Genomic DNA, 18,105 nt, shown 5'->3' on the forward strand with positions numbered 1-18,105 from the left:
TTTTCCCGGGTTATCACCCAGTAAGCTAGTTTTATCAGAACTTTTCCCGAGTTATCACCCAGTAAGCCACTCCTATTAGGACTTTTCTTGGGTTATCTCTCAGAAAGCCAGTCCTATCAAAAGTTTTTCATGGTTATCGCTCAGGAAGCCAGTCTTATCAGAACTTTTCCCGAGTTATCACCCAGTAAGCCAGTTCTATTAGAACCTTTCTTGGGTTATCTCTCAGAAAGCCAGTCCTATCAAAGGTTTTTCATGGTTATCGCTCAGGAAGCCAGTTATATCAGAACAGTTTATCTGCAGAAGTGTTAAATTATTTGATTGCATCTAATACGGCATGGGAACAAGATGTACAATATGGCGGATATTTTTCGACGGCAGTTTCATACGTCTCGTATTGGATCAGGTCGATCTCTTCAACCCCTCAACGATCGTAGTCGTATGGAGCATCGTTCTTCACCCACCACCCACTCTCCAAAGCTTTGTCCCCTACATTCCTGTAGGAGAAGTTACAGCTCTGAAAGGAGGAGTAGTACTTTTAAACACCTTGTAAGTTATGTAGAAAAACTAACTAGATGTGAACAAGCATATTTTAATGTTGAATTTAAAAATAGGTATTTGTTTTAAACCGAGACCAAGATTAGAATTGATTTTGTTCAATCATATTACTCGCCAGTTCGTTTTTAATAGAAAGGGGGAGGGGAATTGTGTTTGGATTATTGTTATACGTATTATCTTAACCCTCGTATTACCAAGATAACAGACAGACATGCATTACCAACTACATTATTCTTATCCACCGAACTTTTATTGAGTGTACGTGAATTATAATTCTTATTATAAGAAATTACAAGACATTTTTAACGGAACTATACCGTGAAACAACGTTAAGTTTGGGTACATAATCAACCCCTGGTGGTAGCCAAAATTATTAAAATAGTAGAACACTTTCTGTTACAAACAATAAGGCTTTTGATCAATTGAATATTTTGTAAATTATTTTAATTTTTGTTCTTTTTTAAAGTTTCTTGTGTAACCATCTTGGAAACGATGCAAGGGAAAAAAAAATCATGAATGTAACAAGAGCCACCTGTTGTGCGTAATTTAAAGCTATCTACGTCACGTTATGTATTTAGGTTCATTCTTCCAGGTTGAGGTCCGATGAAGGCTTTTTTGTTTGTTTCGGATATATACATTAGCCATCCCTAATTTTGAGCTGATAGACTAGAAGAAAGGCAACTAGTCAACAGCACACACCGCCAACTGTTGAACTATTCTAATCAAATATTCGGATTTGACCGTCACTCCTATAACGCACCCGCGGCACCAGAGCGCGAAGAGTGATTTTGAGAAACCATGGTGAGAACATTGGACCCGCGCTAACCACTAGGCTACTCCTGGAATTGATGAAAACGTCGTCGAGTAAGGAAACATTTTTCTGTCGTCGTTAGGTTTCAACTCAGCATTCCTTGTCGTTGTTGAATATTAACTTTAGATTTTCTGTTGTTGTTAGATTACAACTTTATATTTTCTGTCGTTGTTAGGTTTCAATTTTAGATTTTCTGTCGTTATTAGATTACAACTTAAGCTTTTATGTCGTTATTAGATTACAACTCGAGCTTTTCTGTCCTTGTTAGATTACAACTATATTTTCTGTTGTTGTTAGATTAGAACTTTATATTTTCTGTCGTTGTTAGATTACAACTCTAAATTCTCTGTTATTATTAGATTTCAACCTTAGATTTTCGTGTCGTCAGATTTCAACATTATAAAATGAGCAACTTTTGTGAAAGATTTTTTTTTCAAGTCTCAACTGTCTCGAATATTGTTTTCGTTCTATTTCTTTCTTTTCTCGCGAGATAGCGCTGCAATCAGCCGCGATTCGTTACAAAATCTAGCTGTATGGTGCGTGGTACAGTGGTGTAAATATGGAAAAAGAAAAGAAAAATGCTTATCCAAAACATTTAATATAACAAACAAGAAAGAAATATTTAATCAAAAAAAAAAAACAGATTAAACAAATCGTTTAAATAAGTTTTTGATAATTTAATATGGTAACAGGATCGCCGTATTTGACTCAAAATTTAAAGTATTTAGTTATTATAGTGTATGCAATGCTTACATAAACTCTTGAACTTTGGTTTTCTAATAGTATTTGTCATTTTAAGGTGTTGCAGGTCGTTCTCCGCACTACTTTTCATGTTCTCTGATATTAATATATTCATACTCCTATGAAGATTTTCAAGGTCAAGGTCAGTTTTGAGATGATCACACTTTATAGAAATTTGTTTATTTCTGTATCTTGGAGCTTCACGCATAGCCGTCCCCTAACAACATCCACCAATAACTAGCCAACAACATCCACTGATAGCTAGTCAACAACATCCACCGATAACTAGTCAACAACATCCACTGATAGCTAGTCAACAACACCCACCAATAGCTAGTCAACAACATCCACCGATAGTTAGTCAACAACATCCACCGATAGCTGGTCAAGTCAACAACAAACACCGATAACTAACTAGTCAACAACACAGAACGATAGCTAGTCAACAACATCCACCGATAGCTAGTCAACAACATCCACCGATAGCTAATCAACAACATCCAACGATAGCTAGTCAACAACACCCACAGATAGCTAGTCAACTAACTAGTCAACAACATCCACCCATAACTCGTCATCAACATCCACCGATAGCTAGTCAACAACATCCGCCGATAACTAGTCAACAACATCCACCGATAACTAGTAAACAACATCCACCGATAATTAGTCAACAACACCCACCGATAGCTAGTCAACAAAATCCACCGATAACTAGTCAACAACATCCACCGATAACTAGTCAACAACATCCACCGATAACTAGTCTACAACACCCACCGATAGCTAGTCAACAAAATCCACCGATAGCTAGTCAACAACATCCACCGATAACTAGTCTACAACACCCACCAATAGCTAGTCAACAACATCCACCGATAACTAGTCTACAACACCCACCGATAGCTAGTCAAAAATATACACCGATAGCTATTCAACAAAATCCACGATAGCTGGTCAACAACACCCACCGATTGCTAGTCAACAACATCCACCGATAACTAGTCAACAACATCCACCGATAACTAGTCTACAACACCCACCAATAGCTAGTCAACAACATCCACCGATAGCTATTCAACAACATCCACCGATAGCTAGTCAACAACACCCGCCGATAACTAGTCAACAACATCCACCGATAGCTAGTCAACAAAATCCACTGATAGCTATTCAACAAAATCCACCGATAGCTAGTCAACAACACCCACCGATTGCTAGTCAACAACACCCACCGATTGCTAGTCAACAACATCCGCCGCCGATTATATGGCAAATTTTGTTTGAACGAATAATGTAATTTTGTTGTCACCCTAGTAACGCATTCACGACTCCAAAACGCAGAGCACTTTTCCTTTTATCATTAGTATTTTTCTTTTTGCGACGACACGACACGAACCATGAATCCTTTGATTTATAGCTCGAGCACACCAAACAATCAGCTATGCCCGGTTCTTTTCTATACATGACACTACTTATTGATTAACAGTCCAAGAACAAGATTTACTAGAACACGTCACTATGGTAACATCAAGATTGTAGTAACGGTATTTTAAACCCAAGCGACACCTTATGTTACATATGAGCCCATCGGCCAGGTCGAAAACCTTTTCAGGCATAGTATATTTCTAGAACTGTTGATCAGAAGGAGAACAACCAATTAGCAGTGCTCTCCGCTTGTGTGTACGTACTATTCACCGCCAAGCGGGATTGACTTTCACTGTTATAACACACACACACAAACACAATTTAGGCTTAGTGTTTTTCAATAAGAAGAAGAATGTGTAAATAGTACTTCAACTGAATAAAAATCGAATGTTAAAAATATAATAGGCCTAGCACTAATGTCGTATTGACAAGTATAATTAATGGATCATATACTTATAAAAATACTAATAGATGGCAGCACTAAAGAGCAATATTATTTCTTTGGCCCCAAAGCTACACAATACGTTATATGTGCTCTGTCCACCACGTAGAATCGAACCCTGGATTTAAGTGTTGAAATCCACAAACTTATCGCTGACTCACTGCATATTTTAATATGATAATAATGTTCATCGTGAACGTAATATTTTAATTTTTTTTTATTATTTTTTCTAATGTTCCTAATTGTGTATCATACTTAAATGTTAAGCTCTTACTAATATAATAATTCACTTTGCGGTTCAGATCTTTCTTTAAAGAAAAACTATGAGGCCTAATTTAGCGGTGTAAAGACTAGAGGGAAGGCAGCTAGTCATCACCACCCACTCTTGGGATACTCTTTTACCAAGGAACACGTTTGGTGTGAGTGAGATTCGAACCCGACTCCCTCAGATTGCGAGTCGAGCGCCCTAATCACCTGGCAATGCCGAGTCTTTAATAATTCATTTTAAGGATTACAATAAATAAAATTGATCAAGAGAAAAAAATGATGTTGAATAACAAACCTGTTTTATTAATATTAGAAACTGATTAACTAGGAACGTCTGTATGTCTGCGGACTTACAACGCTAGAAATCTGGTTTCGATACCTGTGGTAGGCAGAGCACACATAGCTTTGTGCTTAATTTCAAACAAACACTTAATTTTTTTAACACACAAAGATGAAATAGAGAGAGCAACTTCACCTCTGTTTGTTAATCGTGTTAATGGTGTGAAACTTTAAAGTATGTCTTTCTAGCGTTATTAAATATAGAACCCCTGGAGATGTTAATTTATACCAGGAAGAAACACTTGTTTTGTTTCCTTCTTTCTGTCAGTGGTTATTATAAAACTTAATTGACACACTGAAATATTCCCAGACATTTTTTGTCGATTTTATAGATGTATCACTGTACAGTGACAATGAAGAGTCGTTCTAGCGCCTCTCGTGTGGTAGCAGATCGCCTTACAACAGCTGTTGTTAGGCTGTCACGTGGCCATGAACATGATGATCGCGAGGAGGAAGTTATTACTTTATAGACTTTCACTTTCGTGGTCACGTCCCGACTGTTTAAGGTCAACCAGACAAAATAATGGCTGAAAGCTAGACTGAGCTGCGCAGCTGTCGTGTCTGTTAAGGGTTAATATGTGACAAGAAGCAGATTATTATTTGACTTAGATATTTTGTGACAGTCACGTGGCTAGAAAGTGACTGATGTCATCATCAGAAGTAAGAAAGGCTAGGTGGTGTGTACATAAAATGTATTACACATGAATTTTTAAAACTTAAGACTGCCACCTATGTATTTATAAGAAAACTAAATTCATAGAGCATAGCTCGTAATTTCTAATTACCGATTACAAATAGCAATCTCCACGCGCTCACTATTAGCGTATCTGATCTTGAATATTAGGGTCCATGGTTCGCGTCCTATTGGCGTAAAAACGCGCTCCGTATTTTGGAGCTGTAGGCGCGTTTATTAAAGTAACGATCAAATCTCACTGTTCGATTACAGCAGCCCAAGCGTTGGTATTGAACAGCTGCTTTTCATCTAATCTATCAGTTTAAAATTAGGCTTAGTTTGTTTTGAACTTCGCGCAAAGCTACTCGAGGGCTATCTACGCTAGCCGTCCCTAATTTAGCAGTGATAGGCAAGAGGGAAGGCAGCTAGTCAACACCATCCACCCTCAATTCTTGGGATCTCTTTTATCAACGAATAGTGGGATTGACCATCACATTATAATGGTATTAAGGCTAAAAGAACGAGCATGTTCGATGACGGGGATCCGAACTCGCGATTTACAGATTGTGAATCGATCGTCTTAATCCTAAAAATTAGGGAAGGCTATAACGCTGAAGCTCTTAAGTAGCTTTATTGGAATTTTGGAAATAACCAAACCACTCATTGACTGGCGACAAAAATACAGTTCTAGAAGTGGTAAAATACATACTCTTATTGACAAAGAATTCAAATTTATTCCAGAGAAGTGTATGTTGTTTCGGTAATTGTTCACTTTTCCTGGATAAAAATTTCTAAGAAAATTCCTAACATGAAAATAACTCGTGTAACATTAGGTTTGAAGAGAAATAAACATATACACGAAGTTGGAACTGTTTATTTGATGTAGTTGTTGTCCACGATTGGCGAGTTTTAAAACAGATTAGACAATTTTTCATTTGACAGTGACATATATTTGTTCGTTAGGAAGTTAACGAGAAGTTAAAGAGATGTTGTCCCTTCCAGTGGCTCAGCTGTAAGGCTGGGGACTTATAACACTAAAATTGGGTTTCGATACCTACGAACATTCTGGAATTTCAATTTTTCTGTAGACCAGCTTCATTGCAAGTCATTACTTTTATTTATAAACACAAAACAAGTAACAACGTTTCGACCTCCTTAGGTCATCATCAGGTTAAAAATGAGATTTGAAAAAGTGACCGCTATTGATCACAGTAATGATATGTGTCAGATTGTAGGGGGCGCTGCAAATATTTAATCTATTATATGCTATATTAATTATTTACAACGCCCCCTATAATCGTTACTGTTGTCTCCACAATTCGTGATCAGTAACGGTCACTTTTTCAAATCTAATGCTTAACCTGATGATGACCGAAGGAGGTCAAAAGTTGTTTCTTGTATTGTGTTTTTCAATAAAAGTTTTTAATTCTCATATCAGCCGTCTCTACTACATATATATATGTATATATATACTTCAAGTGGGTTCCTCGTCATCATGAAGTCATTCCTGTATTTCTTTTCAGCATGGTCAAGAACAGAACCGGTTCAAGGCCTCTGGACGAAACGCGAAGCTTATTCCAGTCACTAGACTTGAAGACGGACAAGTCATCAGAACTGCCGAGTTCCACCCGAGTGGACGTTTCTATGCAAGTGGAGCTAATTCCAAATCATTACGAATATGTGCATATCCAAGACTGAATGAACTGAGGTTTGTGTTTCTCCATAATAAACAAAAACATAAATATTACTAATATGGAAATTGGTACACAATTTTTTATTAACACCAGACGTCGCTATTTTACAGTTTTCACGCGGGGGAACATAGATCGAAATCAAACAAATGTATATTTGGAAATATTCTATGCAAAATGGTCGCGGGTTCGAATCTTTGTTCCACCAAACATGCTCACCCTTTCAGCCGTGAAGAAATTATAATGTGACGGTCAATCCCTAGAGTTGGTGGTGGGTGGCGATGACTAGCTGCCTTCCCTCTAGTCTTTCACCACTAAATTAGGGACAGCTAAGGCAGATCGTCCTCGTATAGCTTTGCACGAAATCCATAACAAACAAAAAAATTTGAAGTAATTACCAAGTAATTCCTCTCTCAAACTGGTACTGAAAAAGTAAATTTCTTCTGGCGAATATCCAGATTTCTTTTTTGAAGGCATGTTTTTTTTCATGAAGTCCACTTTCCATTATTGAAGCTCAGTTTCTCTCTTGAAGTTCCAATTTTCTCTATTGAAGTCCAGTTTACTTCTTGAAGACGAGTTTTCACTCTCGAAGCTCCAGTTTTCTAATTTGAAGCTTCTATTTCCCTCTTGAGGTTTAGTTGCTCTCTTATAGCTCAGTTTTCTCTCATCTACAGTGAAAAGTACGAGACCCGCAAACCAACTATCTTAATGGAGAAAATGAAACATCACAAGGGCTCCATCTATTGTCTGGCATGGAATGGAACTGGCGATCTTTTGGCAACAGGTTCCAATGATAAGTCAATCAAGTTGATGAGATTTAACCCTAAAAGCTGTAATATTGAAGGTAAGTAAGGTACTAGGATTTACTGTAATATTGAAGGTAAGTAAGGTACTGGGATTTACTGTAGTATTGAAGGTATGTAGGTACTAGGATTTGCTGTAATAGTTCATACTTTAATTGTTTCGGTGTTATTGTATTTCGTCTGGGTACGTTACTATAGATTTCATTGGGTAATGGTGCTAACCTTTAGCAGGAGTATTAGTATGTTTCATCTTTTTGTTTGTTTGTTTCTATGAAATCCTGTTATCAGAGACTCTAGCGTATTTTATTACATTACTTCTAGAAGGGAAATTAGTGTGTTACCATTGGATCTCTACAATAGTAATAATAGTGTGTTACCATTGGATCTCTACAATAGTAACAATAGTGTGTTACCATTGGATCTCTACATCAGTAACAATAGTGTGTTACCATTGGATCTCTACAATAGTAACAATAGTGTGTTACCATTGGATCTCTACAGTAGTAACAAGAGTGTGTTACCATTGGATCTCTACAATAGTAACAATAGTGTGTTGCCATTGGATCTCTACAATAGTAACAATAGTGTGTTACCATTGGATCTCTACAATAGTAACAATAGTGTGTTACCATTGGATCTCTACAATAGTAACAATAGTGTGTTACCATTGGATCTCTACAATAGTAACAATAGTGTGTTACAATTGGATCTCTGCAATAGTAACAATAGTGTGTTACCATTGGATCTCTACATCAGTAACAATAGTGTGTTACCATTGGATCTCTACAATAGTAACAATAGTGTGTTACCATTGGATCTCTACAATAGTAACAATAGTGTGTTACCATTGGATTTCTACAATAGTAACAATAGTGTGTTACCATTGGATCTCTACAATAGTAACAATAGTGTGTTACCATTGGATCTCTACAATAGTAACAATAGTGTGTTACCATTGGATCTCTACATCAGTAACAATAGTGTGTTACCATTGGATTTCTACAGTAGTAACAATAGTGTGTTACCATTGGATCTCTACATTAGTAATAATAGCGTGTTACCACGGGATGTCTACAATCGTAACAATAGTGTGTTACCATTGGATTTCTACGATAGTAACAACAGTGTGTTACCATTGGATCTCTACAATAGTAACAATAGTGTGTTACCATTGGATCTCTACAATAGCAACAATAGGGTGTTACCATTGGATCTCTACAGTAGTAACAATAGCGTGTTACCATTGGATCTCTACAGTAGTAACAATAGTGTGTTACCATTGGATCTCTACATTAGTAATAATAGCGTGTTACCACGGGATGTCTACAGTAGTAACAATAGCGTGTTACCATTGTATCTCTACAGTAGTAACAATAGCGTGTTACCATTGGATCTCTACAGTAGTAACAATAGCGTGTTACCATTGGATCTCTACAGTAGTAACAATAGCGTGTTACCATTGTATCTCTACAGTAGTAACAATAGCGTGTTACCATTGGATCTCTACAGTAGTAACAACAGTGTGTTACCATTGGATCTCTACAGTAGTAACAATAGTGTGTTACCATTGGATCTCTACAGTAGTAACAATAGCGTGTTACCATTGGATCTCTACAGTAGTAACAATAGCGTGTTACCATTGGATCTCTACAGTAGTAACAATAGTGTGTTACCATTGGATCTCTACATTAGTAATAATAGCGTGTTACCACGGGATGTCTACAATCGTAACAATAGTGTGTTACCATGGGATTTCTACGTTAGTAACAATAGCGTGTTACCATGGAAATCCTATGACATTAGTACATTCTAGTATAATCATTCCTGCAAGAGTTCTAGTGTTCTTCTGTAGATTTCCTTCATATGACGCTTCCATGTGAATGAATACGTTTGTTACGTCCATGAATACGTTTGACCATGAACGTCCATGGATTTCATTGATTAACTCTTTAAGGCAAGGTTTTAGAGTTTTAATTAAAATGGGATTAATTAATTTCCTTTAGCAGGTTTTTTTAGATTCGTTTTTAGCAGTTGGGTGATGTAGTGAATTTACTCAAAGCCGTCTACTGTATTTATAATAAGATTATTAAGAATTTACATTGTTGTTATTACTGGTCATAACATGTTTCAGTGATTCCTGGATAAGCTACTGAACAATACTTTCTGAATTTCCTGTTTTATAGAGTATTGTTATGAGATTTGAATCATTCCAAGTACGTTCATGAGTTAATCTAATATTTCTGTGTTAATTACTTAAAGTTCCTTTACGTTAAACTTGAGTAACATGAAAACTGAAGTATCCTTTAAACTAATTGTGTTGTTCACTTATAGGTGGCGCTGCAGAGCTCACGATGCACAGCGGAACTGTTCGAGACCTGTGTTTCATGGATGACTTAAGTAATCGGTCCAGTTTGCTTATCAGTGGTGGATCCATCGATAATAAAATCTTTATAACTGACTGCGAGACAGGGATAGCCTTTCAGACTTTAACTGGGCATTCTGGTGTGTTTCTAAGATACGATTGAAAACTTACGTCTTTCCTAAAACGAGCAGAACTTCATCTTTTGTTATAAATTTTCACAGTATTCAATTTTAACACAAATGTTAAAATAGTTTGATAGATGGCGCTACTATCACATATTTTTGGTAGTCGCATTATCGCTGGAGGTAGTCCCCCTGTTGGGACAGCGTTAAGTCTTCGAATTTAACAACGCTAAAATTAGGGGCTCGATTCCCCTCGGTGGACACAGCAGATAGCCTGATGTAGCTTTGCTACAAAAACAGACACATACGTTCGAGCTTTTACGTATACCTAACAAAGATACGCTTGGATGTAATAGTAGGAACGAATACACATCAATTTGATGGGTTTTGGTGATTTGCCACCAGCTAAAAACATGTATTATCACGCAGAGAAATAGATCCGGTAAACTTTGTAAATGCTACATTCTTCAACATTTTCAATACAACTGTTATGCTGTAACCATGTTTCACCTACTAAAATATATTTTTGTCATAGAAATAAACAATTATTTCAAACTCTTTACGAAAGTATCCACAACCTCTTTCGTAAACAACACTTTATCAGTAATACGTATCCTTCTCGTTAATTATTGTTTAAGGTAATATTACTCTAGTTTTTGTAGCAATGTAGTATTGCTTATTTCGTTTATTGAAAGCAATTTTGGAGAAAGCGTAGATAGCCTATAGTGTAGCTTTGCGCAAAAACAACAACAACAATATAAAACAAGAGTGTACATATTTTATTTCAAAAAACACTATTGCTTGTTGTAGATTTAAATTCAGTCTTTCTAGTTATCAACTGCACTATGACACTATTTTATTGATAGTCACATAGTTAGTGTTAGCTTTGACAAATGAGTCACGCGATCGAAATTAGTACAAACATGATTTCTAATTACATCCGAAAGTGTTTTTGCTAGGTGCGACAGAAAACCTCGAGCGGTTTGCCGAGTGATCTTTAGGCTGTTTGAGTAATTTTCATTACCTTTCGTGAAAAAAAAAACAATAACAAAATGTATGAGCATCGTTTGATACTCAACGTAAGCCTAAAATGTATTGTAAAACTATAATTAGGCTTATATTTTATAATGTCAGTCAAAAAAAGATCAGAAAAGCTGTTATAAATCTTATTGAATATACCTACATTTTGAAGTGTTAATCAAAATGATTAAATATGTGTTATAAAGCTAATATTAGATAGGTCTACACTTTGTGAGATTAATCAATAAAATATTAAAATATATTATAAAACTATTACTAAATAGGCTTACATTTTATAGGATTAATCAATAAAAGGTTAAAATATATTGTAAAACTATTACTAAATAGTCTTTCATTTTATAGGATTAATCAATAAAAGGTTAAAGTACGAGTTAGATTAAGCCTAACTCACTATGATGTCGTTAAATAAAAGGTTAAAGTACGAGTTAGATTAAGCCTAACTCACTATGATGTCGTTAAATAAAAGGTTAAAGTGCGAGTTAGATTAAGCCTAACTCACTATGATGTCGTTAAATAAAAGGTCAAAGTGTGAGTTAGATTAAGCCTAACTCACTATGATGTCGTTAAATAAAAGGTTAAAGTGTGAGTTAGATTAAGCCTAACTCTCGTTCTTATCTTTATATATTTGTTATTATTGTTGTTTTTTGCATTTGCCAGCTGTAACTTTATCCAAATTGTAAATTCATCATTGTCTTTGTTTTTCTATTTGTTTGTGTGTTACTATGGAAGGGTAAGTAATTAGTTGGCTACTTTGATTATTAAAGCACTTTTGTAATCTTCGATTACTCCTAGGCACAATTCTTTCCCTTTACACCTGGGGTGGAGCCACTTTTGTTAGCGGATCGCACGACAGGACGATTCGGTTTTGGGATCTACGCTCAAGAGGCTGTGTTAACGTCATATCCGCCCCACCAGCTTCTGGTTCTGGACCAGGTGAGGGAATTTTACACAACATCATAGTGACTTTTAACGCTTCGCAAAGTGAGAACACTTCGGTAACTTTTGATGTTATTTTACAATATTTCGTTGCAGATCCTGTCAATTATTTCATTTTTCAGTATAAAATTAGGAAAAAAAAATTATAATAGAGTGTAATCCCAACAACGTATATTATTACATAATTCTGCAAATAAAATTACCGTTATTTTCAAACATTTCATGACTTTTAACCCTTTCGCTGCCAAAAAAAATTTAAGCCGCACGTGACATGCCCTGGTAGTTAGGGCGCTCGACTCCCAAGTTGCGGGTCGCGGGTACGAATTTATTACCGAACATTCTCGTTCTTTCAACCGTAGGGGTGTTATAATGTTTCGGTCAATATTCGATTAGAGTAGCCCAAGATTTGGGATGGGTGCTGTTGATGAGCTGTTTTTCCTGTAATCTATCATTTGTCAAATTAGGTACGTCTAGCACAAATAGCCATCGCGTAGCTTTCTGCGAGATTCAGCAAAATAACCAACCAAACAAACTAACTATAATGGCGACTTACAAGTAAGATAATTCACTCTATAGTTGGGAGAATTAATTAAACGTGATCTTTAACAGTAACTTATAAAATAGCATTATTGTTAAACAAATTAATATAAATTAAAATGCTTTGCGTACAGTAGTTTGAACTGCATTTTGTAATATGTTAAATCTATAAATCAACACAGAGTTTGACGAGTTCTAGCAATAAATGTTATTTCTTTGTTATTAAGCCTAAAGATACTGAATGAGCTATCTGTACTGTGCTCGCCACGGGTATTGAAACCCGATGTTTAGGGTTATAAGCCCACGGACTTACCGCTGAGCCACTGGGGGCGAAGCATTTAAAACTATAATAATATTCGATTCTAATATTTATTCTATGTTTGTTTGAAGTTAAGCACAAAGCTACACAATGGACTATCTGTGCTCTGCTCACCACTAGTATCGAAACTCGGTTTCTAGCGTTGTAAGTCCGCAGACATACGGCTGTGCCACTGGGGGGGGGCAGTTATTTTATGTTACTATGAATATTATATATATATATTGTTCAACGAATTTTAGATATACAGGAAGCTAAGTATTTTTATAAAAAGTATTAATTAAATAATCATTCTAACTTCGACTCTGCGTGTTTCGAAGTGTTCGTTTTTAGCACAAAGAAAGACGTTACGTACTTTTTATAAAAGATTACTGATTTATACGACATCATATTTTAAAGAAGTTTTTTACACGAGAAAGAACATTCAACTGGTAATCTCTGCTATGACATGTTTCTATGGGATATACGAATTCCATCATTTCTACAGAAATACAAGCTCAGACATATCTAAACCAACGATACTGAAAGCTTCGCAAGCGTATTATAAACTTTAAAACACGAAGGAATTTACTTTACAGGAAGTTCAGTGGCTGCAGTGTGCGTTGATCCATCAGGCCGGCTGCTTGTCTCTGGTCATGAGGACTCCACGTGCATGTTGTATGACATCACAGGCTGCAAGATAATTCAGTGTTTCCAGCCTCATGATGCTGAAATTCGAACTATTCGCTTCTCTCCTAAGGCTCACTATCTGCTTACTGGATCTTATGATCATAAAGTAATCTTATCAGACTTACAGGGTAAGATTTATTTAATGTTTCCTTACTGTATTTTACGATCATTAAGTGGTTTTATCAGACTTCAGGATAAGACTTATTTACTACTTGTTAATAGGAGGATCTTACGATCATTAAGTGGTTTTATCATACTTACAGGATAAGACTTATTTACTGCTTGTTTATAGGAGGATCTTACGATCATTAAGTGGTTTTATCAGACTTACAGGATAAGACTTATTTACTACACTTAATGATCGTAAGATCCTCCTATAAACAAGGTTTTATCAGACTTACAGGATAAGACTTATTTACTACTTGTTTATAGGAGGATCTTACGATCATTAAGTGGTTTTATCAGACTTAGTAAATAAGTCTTATCCTGTGTACTTAATGATCGTAAGATCCTCCTATAAACAAAAGTCTGATAAAGTCAGTAAATAAGTCTTATCCTGTAATGGTTATAGGATCTTGCGATCATTAAGTGGTTTTATCAGACTTACACAGTAATATTTGTTTAATACTTGCTTACTGGGTCATACGACCATAAAGTAGTTTTATCAGACTTACACAGTAAGATTTATTTATTGTATTTTTTCGAAAAACTGACTTTGTCACGGAACAAATTTGAATAAGTTCGTATTTTCAGTCTCTATGCCAAATAACAGTGCTTTAGTTTCACAGTCTAAAAACATAAACAAAAAAACATGTATTTTGCTCTTGACTATAAACTGTTAATTACTAATTCTTCGTTTATAATTTTTATTGTCTCCAGATATATTTCTTGAGTTTAATTTTTCAGTTCTTGTCTAATCCTCAGGTGACCTTTCCCAGCCAATCCCAGGGATCGTGGTGGCAGAGCACAAAGACAAGATAATCCAAGCACGGTGGCATCCCACTGACTTTTCAATACTTACCACCAGTGCGGACAAAAGCGTCACCTTATGGGGATTACCTACAAACTGAACATTAGAATTATTGAGGTTTTTATTATATATATATATATAGAGAGAGAGAGAGAGATCTTGTTTAAATAAGATTGGTATCATTTTGTTATATACTTTACTAATTAAATACTTGCATTTTTATTACAAATATAAATGACGAATACCCAACCCAGATGACCGATAAAATTATCTTAACAATAATTTAAAATATATACGAAAAAAATAATAATAATAAACCATGGAAATGTGTTATATAGTTACTAAAAATAATTAAATTTTTGCTGAATTTGATAATTTAAAAATTTATAGACTGTTCTTGGAGTCTTCATCGTTGTTAATTCTTAATCCGCAGGTTTCGGATCTTGGCGCCCTCCAGTGGCACAGCGGTATGTTTACAGACTTACAACGCTAGAAACCGGGTTTCGATACCCGTGGTGGGCAGAGCACAGATAGCCCATTGTGTAGCTTTGTGCATAAAATTCAAACACATCAAATTCGGATCTTGGCAGCTATCTTTACACTTTTCTACTGAAATTATTCGATATGTCTTTGTGTAAGTTAGCTAAGCCCTCACTGTTAAATTTAGCTGCGTGTTTTTATTTTTGTAGGAAACAAAATAAAATTTCATTAAAAATAGAAACCAGAATGTATCATATTTTTTATTTAAATTGTGGAAATTCAAACGTCCATGCAGTTTAAAAACGTTTTATTATTTTACGGTCACGAAGTTGGTGTATAAGAAAGGAAGAAATAAAAACAACTTAAATTTATTGTCCTATTTATAATAATTGAACACACCATTAAGATTGTATACAGTGTACACTCTTGTTCGAACAGGACGACTGGCCTTGTTTTGAAATTATACAATAATCCATTTACAGTGACGTTGCATGTTATTCCTGCTCACCGATAAAGTGGAAAGTTTTCGAATATTCCGGAAATATTCAATAAAGAATAGTTTATAACTGTGTGTATGTTTAAGACGTGTTTGTGTTCAAAGTGATTGATGGGGGAGTTTCTCTGCACGTCTGCAAAAGACAGAAACAGAAATAATTATATTTATACCACAATTTCAAATAAGATAATGAGTCTAAGTGTGGAATATTACGATCTAAGACTGTATACGTCACCAACTATTACAAATAACGTATGCAGGGAGAAAACTCCTAACTCATACCCATTTGTACACGTATCTGTGTTTTTCCAGCCACAACAGGGATGGGTCCTGCCTTGCTACTCTACAGACAATGATATAACAATTTTAAACAATTAATAAATTTGTCCATTTGTATAGTGGCACTATCTTTTTAATGTTCAATCAATTGTTTGTTTGAGAATTATTGTACGAGTGAACTGTACTACACTAACACAAACAGACATGTTCATAGCTAGACTGCGCATCTCCTTTTACTGTTACGAGTGAACTGTACTACACTAACACAAACAGACATGTTCATAGCTAGACTGCGCATCTCCTTTTACTGTTAAGAGTGAACTGTACTACACTAACACAAACAGACATGTTCATAGCTAGACTGCGCATCTCCTTTTACTGTTACGAGTGAATTGTACTACACTAACACAAACAGACATGTTCATAGCTAGACTGCGCATCTACTTTTACTGTTACGAGTGAACTGTACTACACTAACACAAACAGACATGTTCATAGCTAGACTGCGCATCTCCTTTTACTGTTAGTGAACAGTTGTTTCTTGTTATTTTCTATAAGATATAATAAGATGTTTTTTCACACACATAGGATGTTATTTCTTTCATAAGAACGAGACTCATTTCTAAGCATGTATAATAACTGTCATCTTTTACGGCCTGAATAAACAAACTTCACCTCTAAGCATCTTGAGATGTTGTGTCAACATCCGGGAATTGCGGCGATGAAGTGTAAATACCAATGTGAAAGAGATCACGTAACGTTAAGAATGTGTACTGAAAAAAGGATTATCTGTTTTGAATTTTACATGGGCTATCTCCGTGTTTATTTTTGAAGTGACAGATTAGATCACCCACCGCCAACTCTTGATCTACTTTTTATCAACGAACAGTGGCATTAACTGTCACATTATAACGCCCCCACAGCTAAAAGGGCGAGCATGTTCGGGGACAGGATCCGACCCCTCGACCCTCAGATTGCAGTTCGAGTGCCTAACCATCAGGCCACGCCAGGGGAGTGAAAAGGGAATAATATTAATAAACAGTGTAAATCTGTCATGGAAACGTTTCGTGTAGGGGGTGTAGTACAAGTACACGAGGGGGGTACTACGCCCCCCCCCCAGCTATGTGTCTACTACATAGAAAAGATGATCTATACATTGTTTCAGGTAAATTGTTAAACATTGGATCAACGAAACGCAGAAATGAAATACAATTTACCTCATACAATGATCTATATATATATATATATATATATATATCAATGAACGCACCGATCCCTTCTAATGATCAGAGATGGGCATGCTTCAACTTAAATCCCTGTCTCGTGTCGAAAACAGCTCGCTTAGTCTAAACTTGCCGTCAGATTCAGGTCTGTTGTGTGTAATCAACTTACAGAATTCTGATTACTACGGACTGGCTGCCATTTTTGCAATCCAATCTCAGTGCCCACTTATGGGCTCCAAAGCAGACCGATCTTAGCAGATGGTCCAGAAATGATGTAATTATCTGTTAGGTATATATATATATATATATATAAAGAAATTAATCACACGCAAGCTCGGAACAAAAAAATGGAACTTTGGAGATATAAACATTCACGGTTTGATTCTTTTTCTTCACGGATTTATTTGTCTTATCTTGCTTTTAATATTCAGTCTGTTTAACTAGGAAACAGTTTGCAACTTGATATAAAATTTCAGATTTTCTGGGTGACATTTTGTTAGCAGATTATGTGACATTTCAGCTGTAGAACTGAACTTATATGACGTTTCAGCTGTAGAACTGAACTTATATGACGTTTCAGCTACAGAACTGAACTTATATGACATTTCAGCTGTAGAACTGAGCTTATATGACGTTTTAGCTACAGAACTGAGCTTATATGACGTTTCAGCTGTAGAACTGAGCTTATATGACGTTTCAGCTGTAGAACTGAACTCATATGACATTTCAGCTGTAGAACTGAGCTTATATGACATTTCAGCTGTAGAACTGAACTTATATGACGTTTCAGCTGTAGAACTGAACTCATATGACATTTCAGCTGTAGAACTGAGCTTATATGACGTTTCAGCTGTAGAACTGAGCTTATATGACGTTTCAGCTGTAGAACTGAACTTATATGACGTTTCAGCTACAGAACTGAGC

The 18,105-nt window shown here is 35.8% G+C and overlaps 1 protein-coding gene across 3 annotated transcripts; it reads left to right on the top strand.

Annotated features, from left to right (window-relative positions):
- The first annotated feature begins 343 nt into the window (after positions 1–343).
- On the top strand, positions 344–15,424 carry LOC111083175 (WD repeat-containing protein 47-like). 3 transcript variants are annotated; one of them, XM_022379487.1, is made up of 8 exons: positions 344–546; positions 6,780–6,964; positions 7,622–7,791; positions 10,082–10,252; positions 12,068–12,208; positions 13,643–13,861; positions 14,658–14,820; positions 15,137–15,424. In XM_022379487.1, the coding sequence occupies exons 1-7, from the start codon at positions 346–348 to the stop codon at positions 14,801–14,803; spliced, it is 1,233 nt and encodes a 410-aa protein (XP_022235195.1). In that variant the 5' UTR covers positions 344–345; the 3' UTR covers positions 14,804–14,820; positions 15,137–15,424. The 3 variants fall into 3 exon arrangements, with proteins under 3 accessions (XP_022235195.1, XP_022235194.1, XP_022235196.1); XM_022379486.1 differs by having other exon boundaries at positions 14,658–15,424; XM_022379488.1 differs by lacking the exon at positions 344–546 and adding an exon at positions 5,198–5,243 and having other exon boundaries at positions 14,658–15,424.
- Positions 15,425–18,105: the final 2,681 nt, after the last annotated feature.

Source organism: Limulus polyphemus, unplaced genomic scaffold (assembly GCF_000517525.1).
Source record: "Limulus polyphemus unplaced genomic scaffold, Limulus_polyphemus-2.1.2 Scaffold8445, whole genome shotgun sequence".
Lineage (NCBI taxonomy): Eukaryota > Metazoa > Arthropoda > Merostomata > Xiphosura > Limulidae > Limulus > Limulus polyphemus.

Excerpts from the sequence above, each read along its gene's own strand:
- LOC111083175 (XM_022379486.1), top strand. The coding sequence starts at position 346 with ATGTACAATATGGCGGATATTTTTCGACGGCAGTTTCATACGTCTCGT. Across the intron at positions 6,965-7,621 it reads CCAAGACTGAATGAACTGAG|TGAAAAGTACGAGACCCGCA; the intron begins GTTTGTGTTTCT and ends TCTCATCTACAG. Across the intron at positions 13,862-14,657 it reads AATCTTATCAGACTTACAGG|GTGACCTTTCCCAGCCAATC; the intron begins GTAAGATTTATT and ends TCTAATCCTCAG.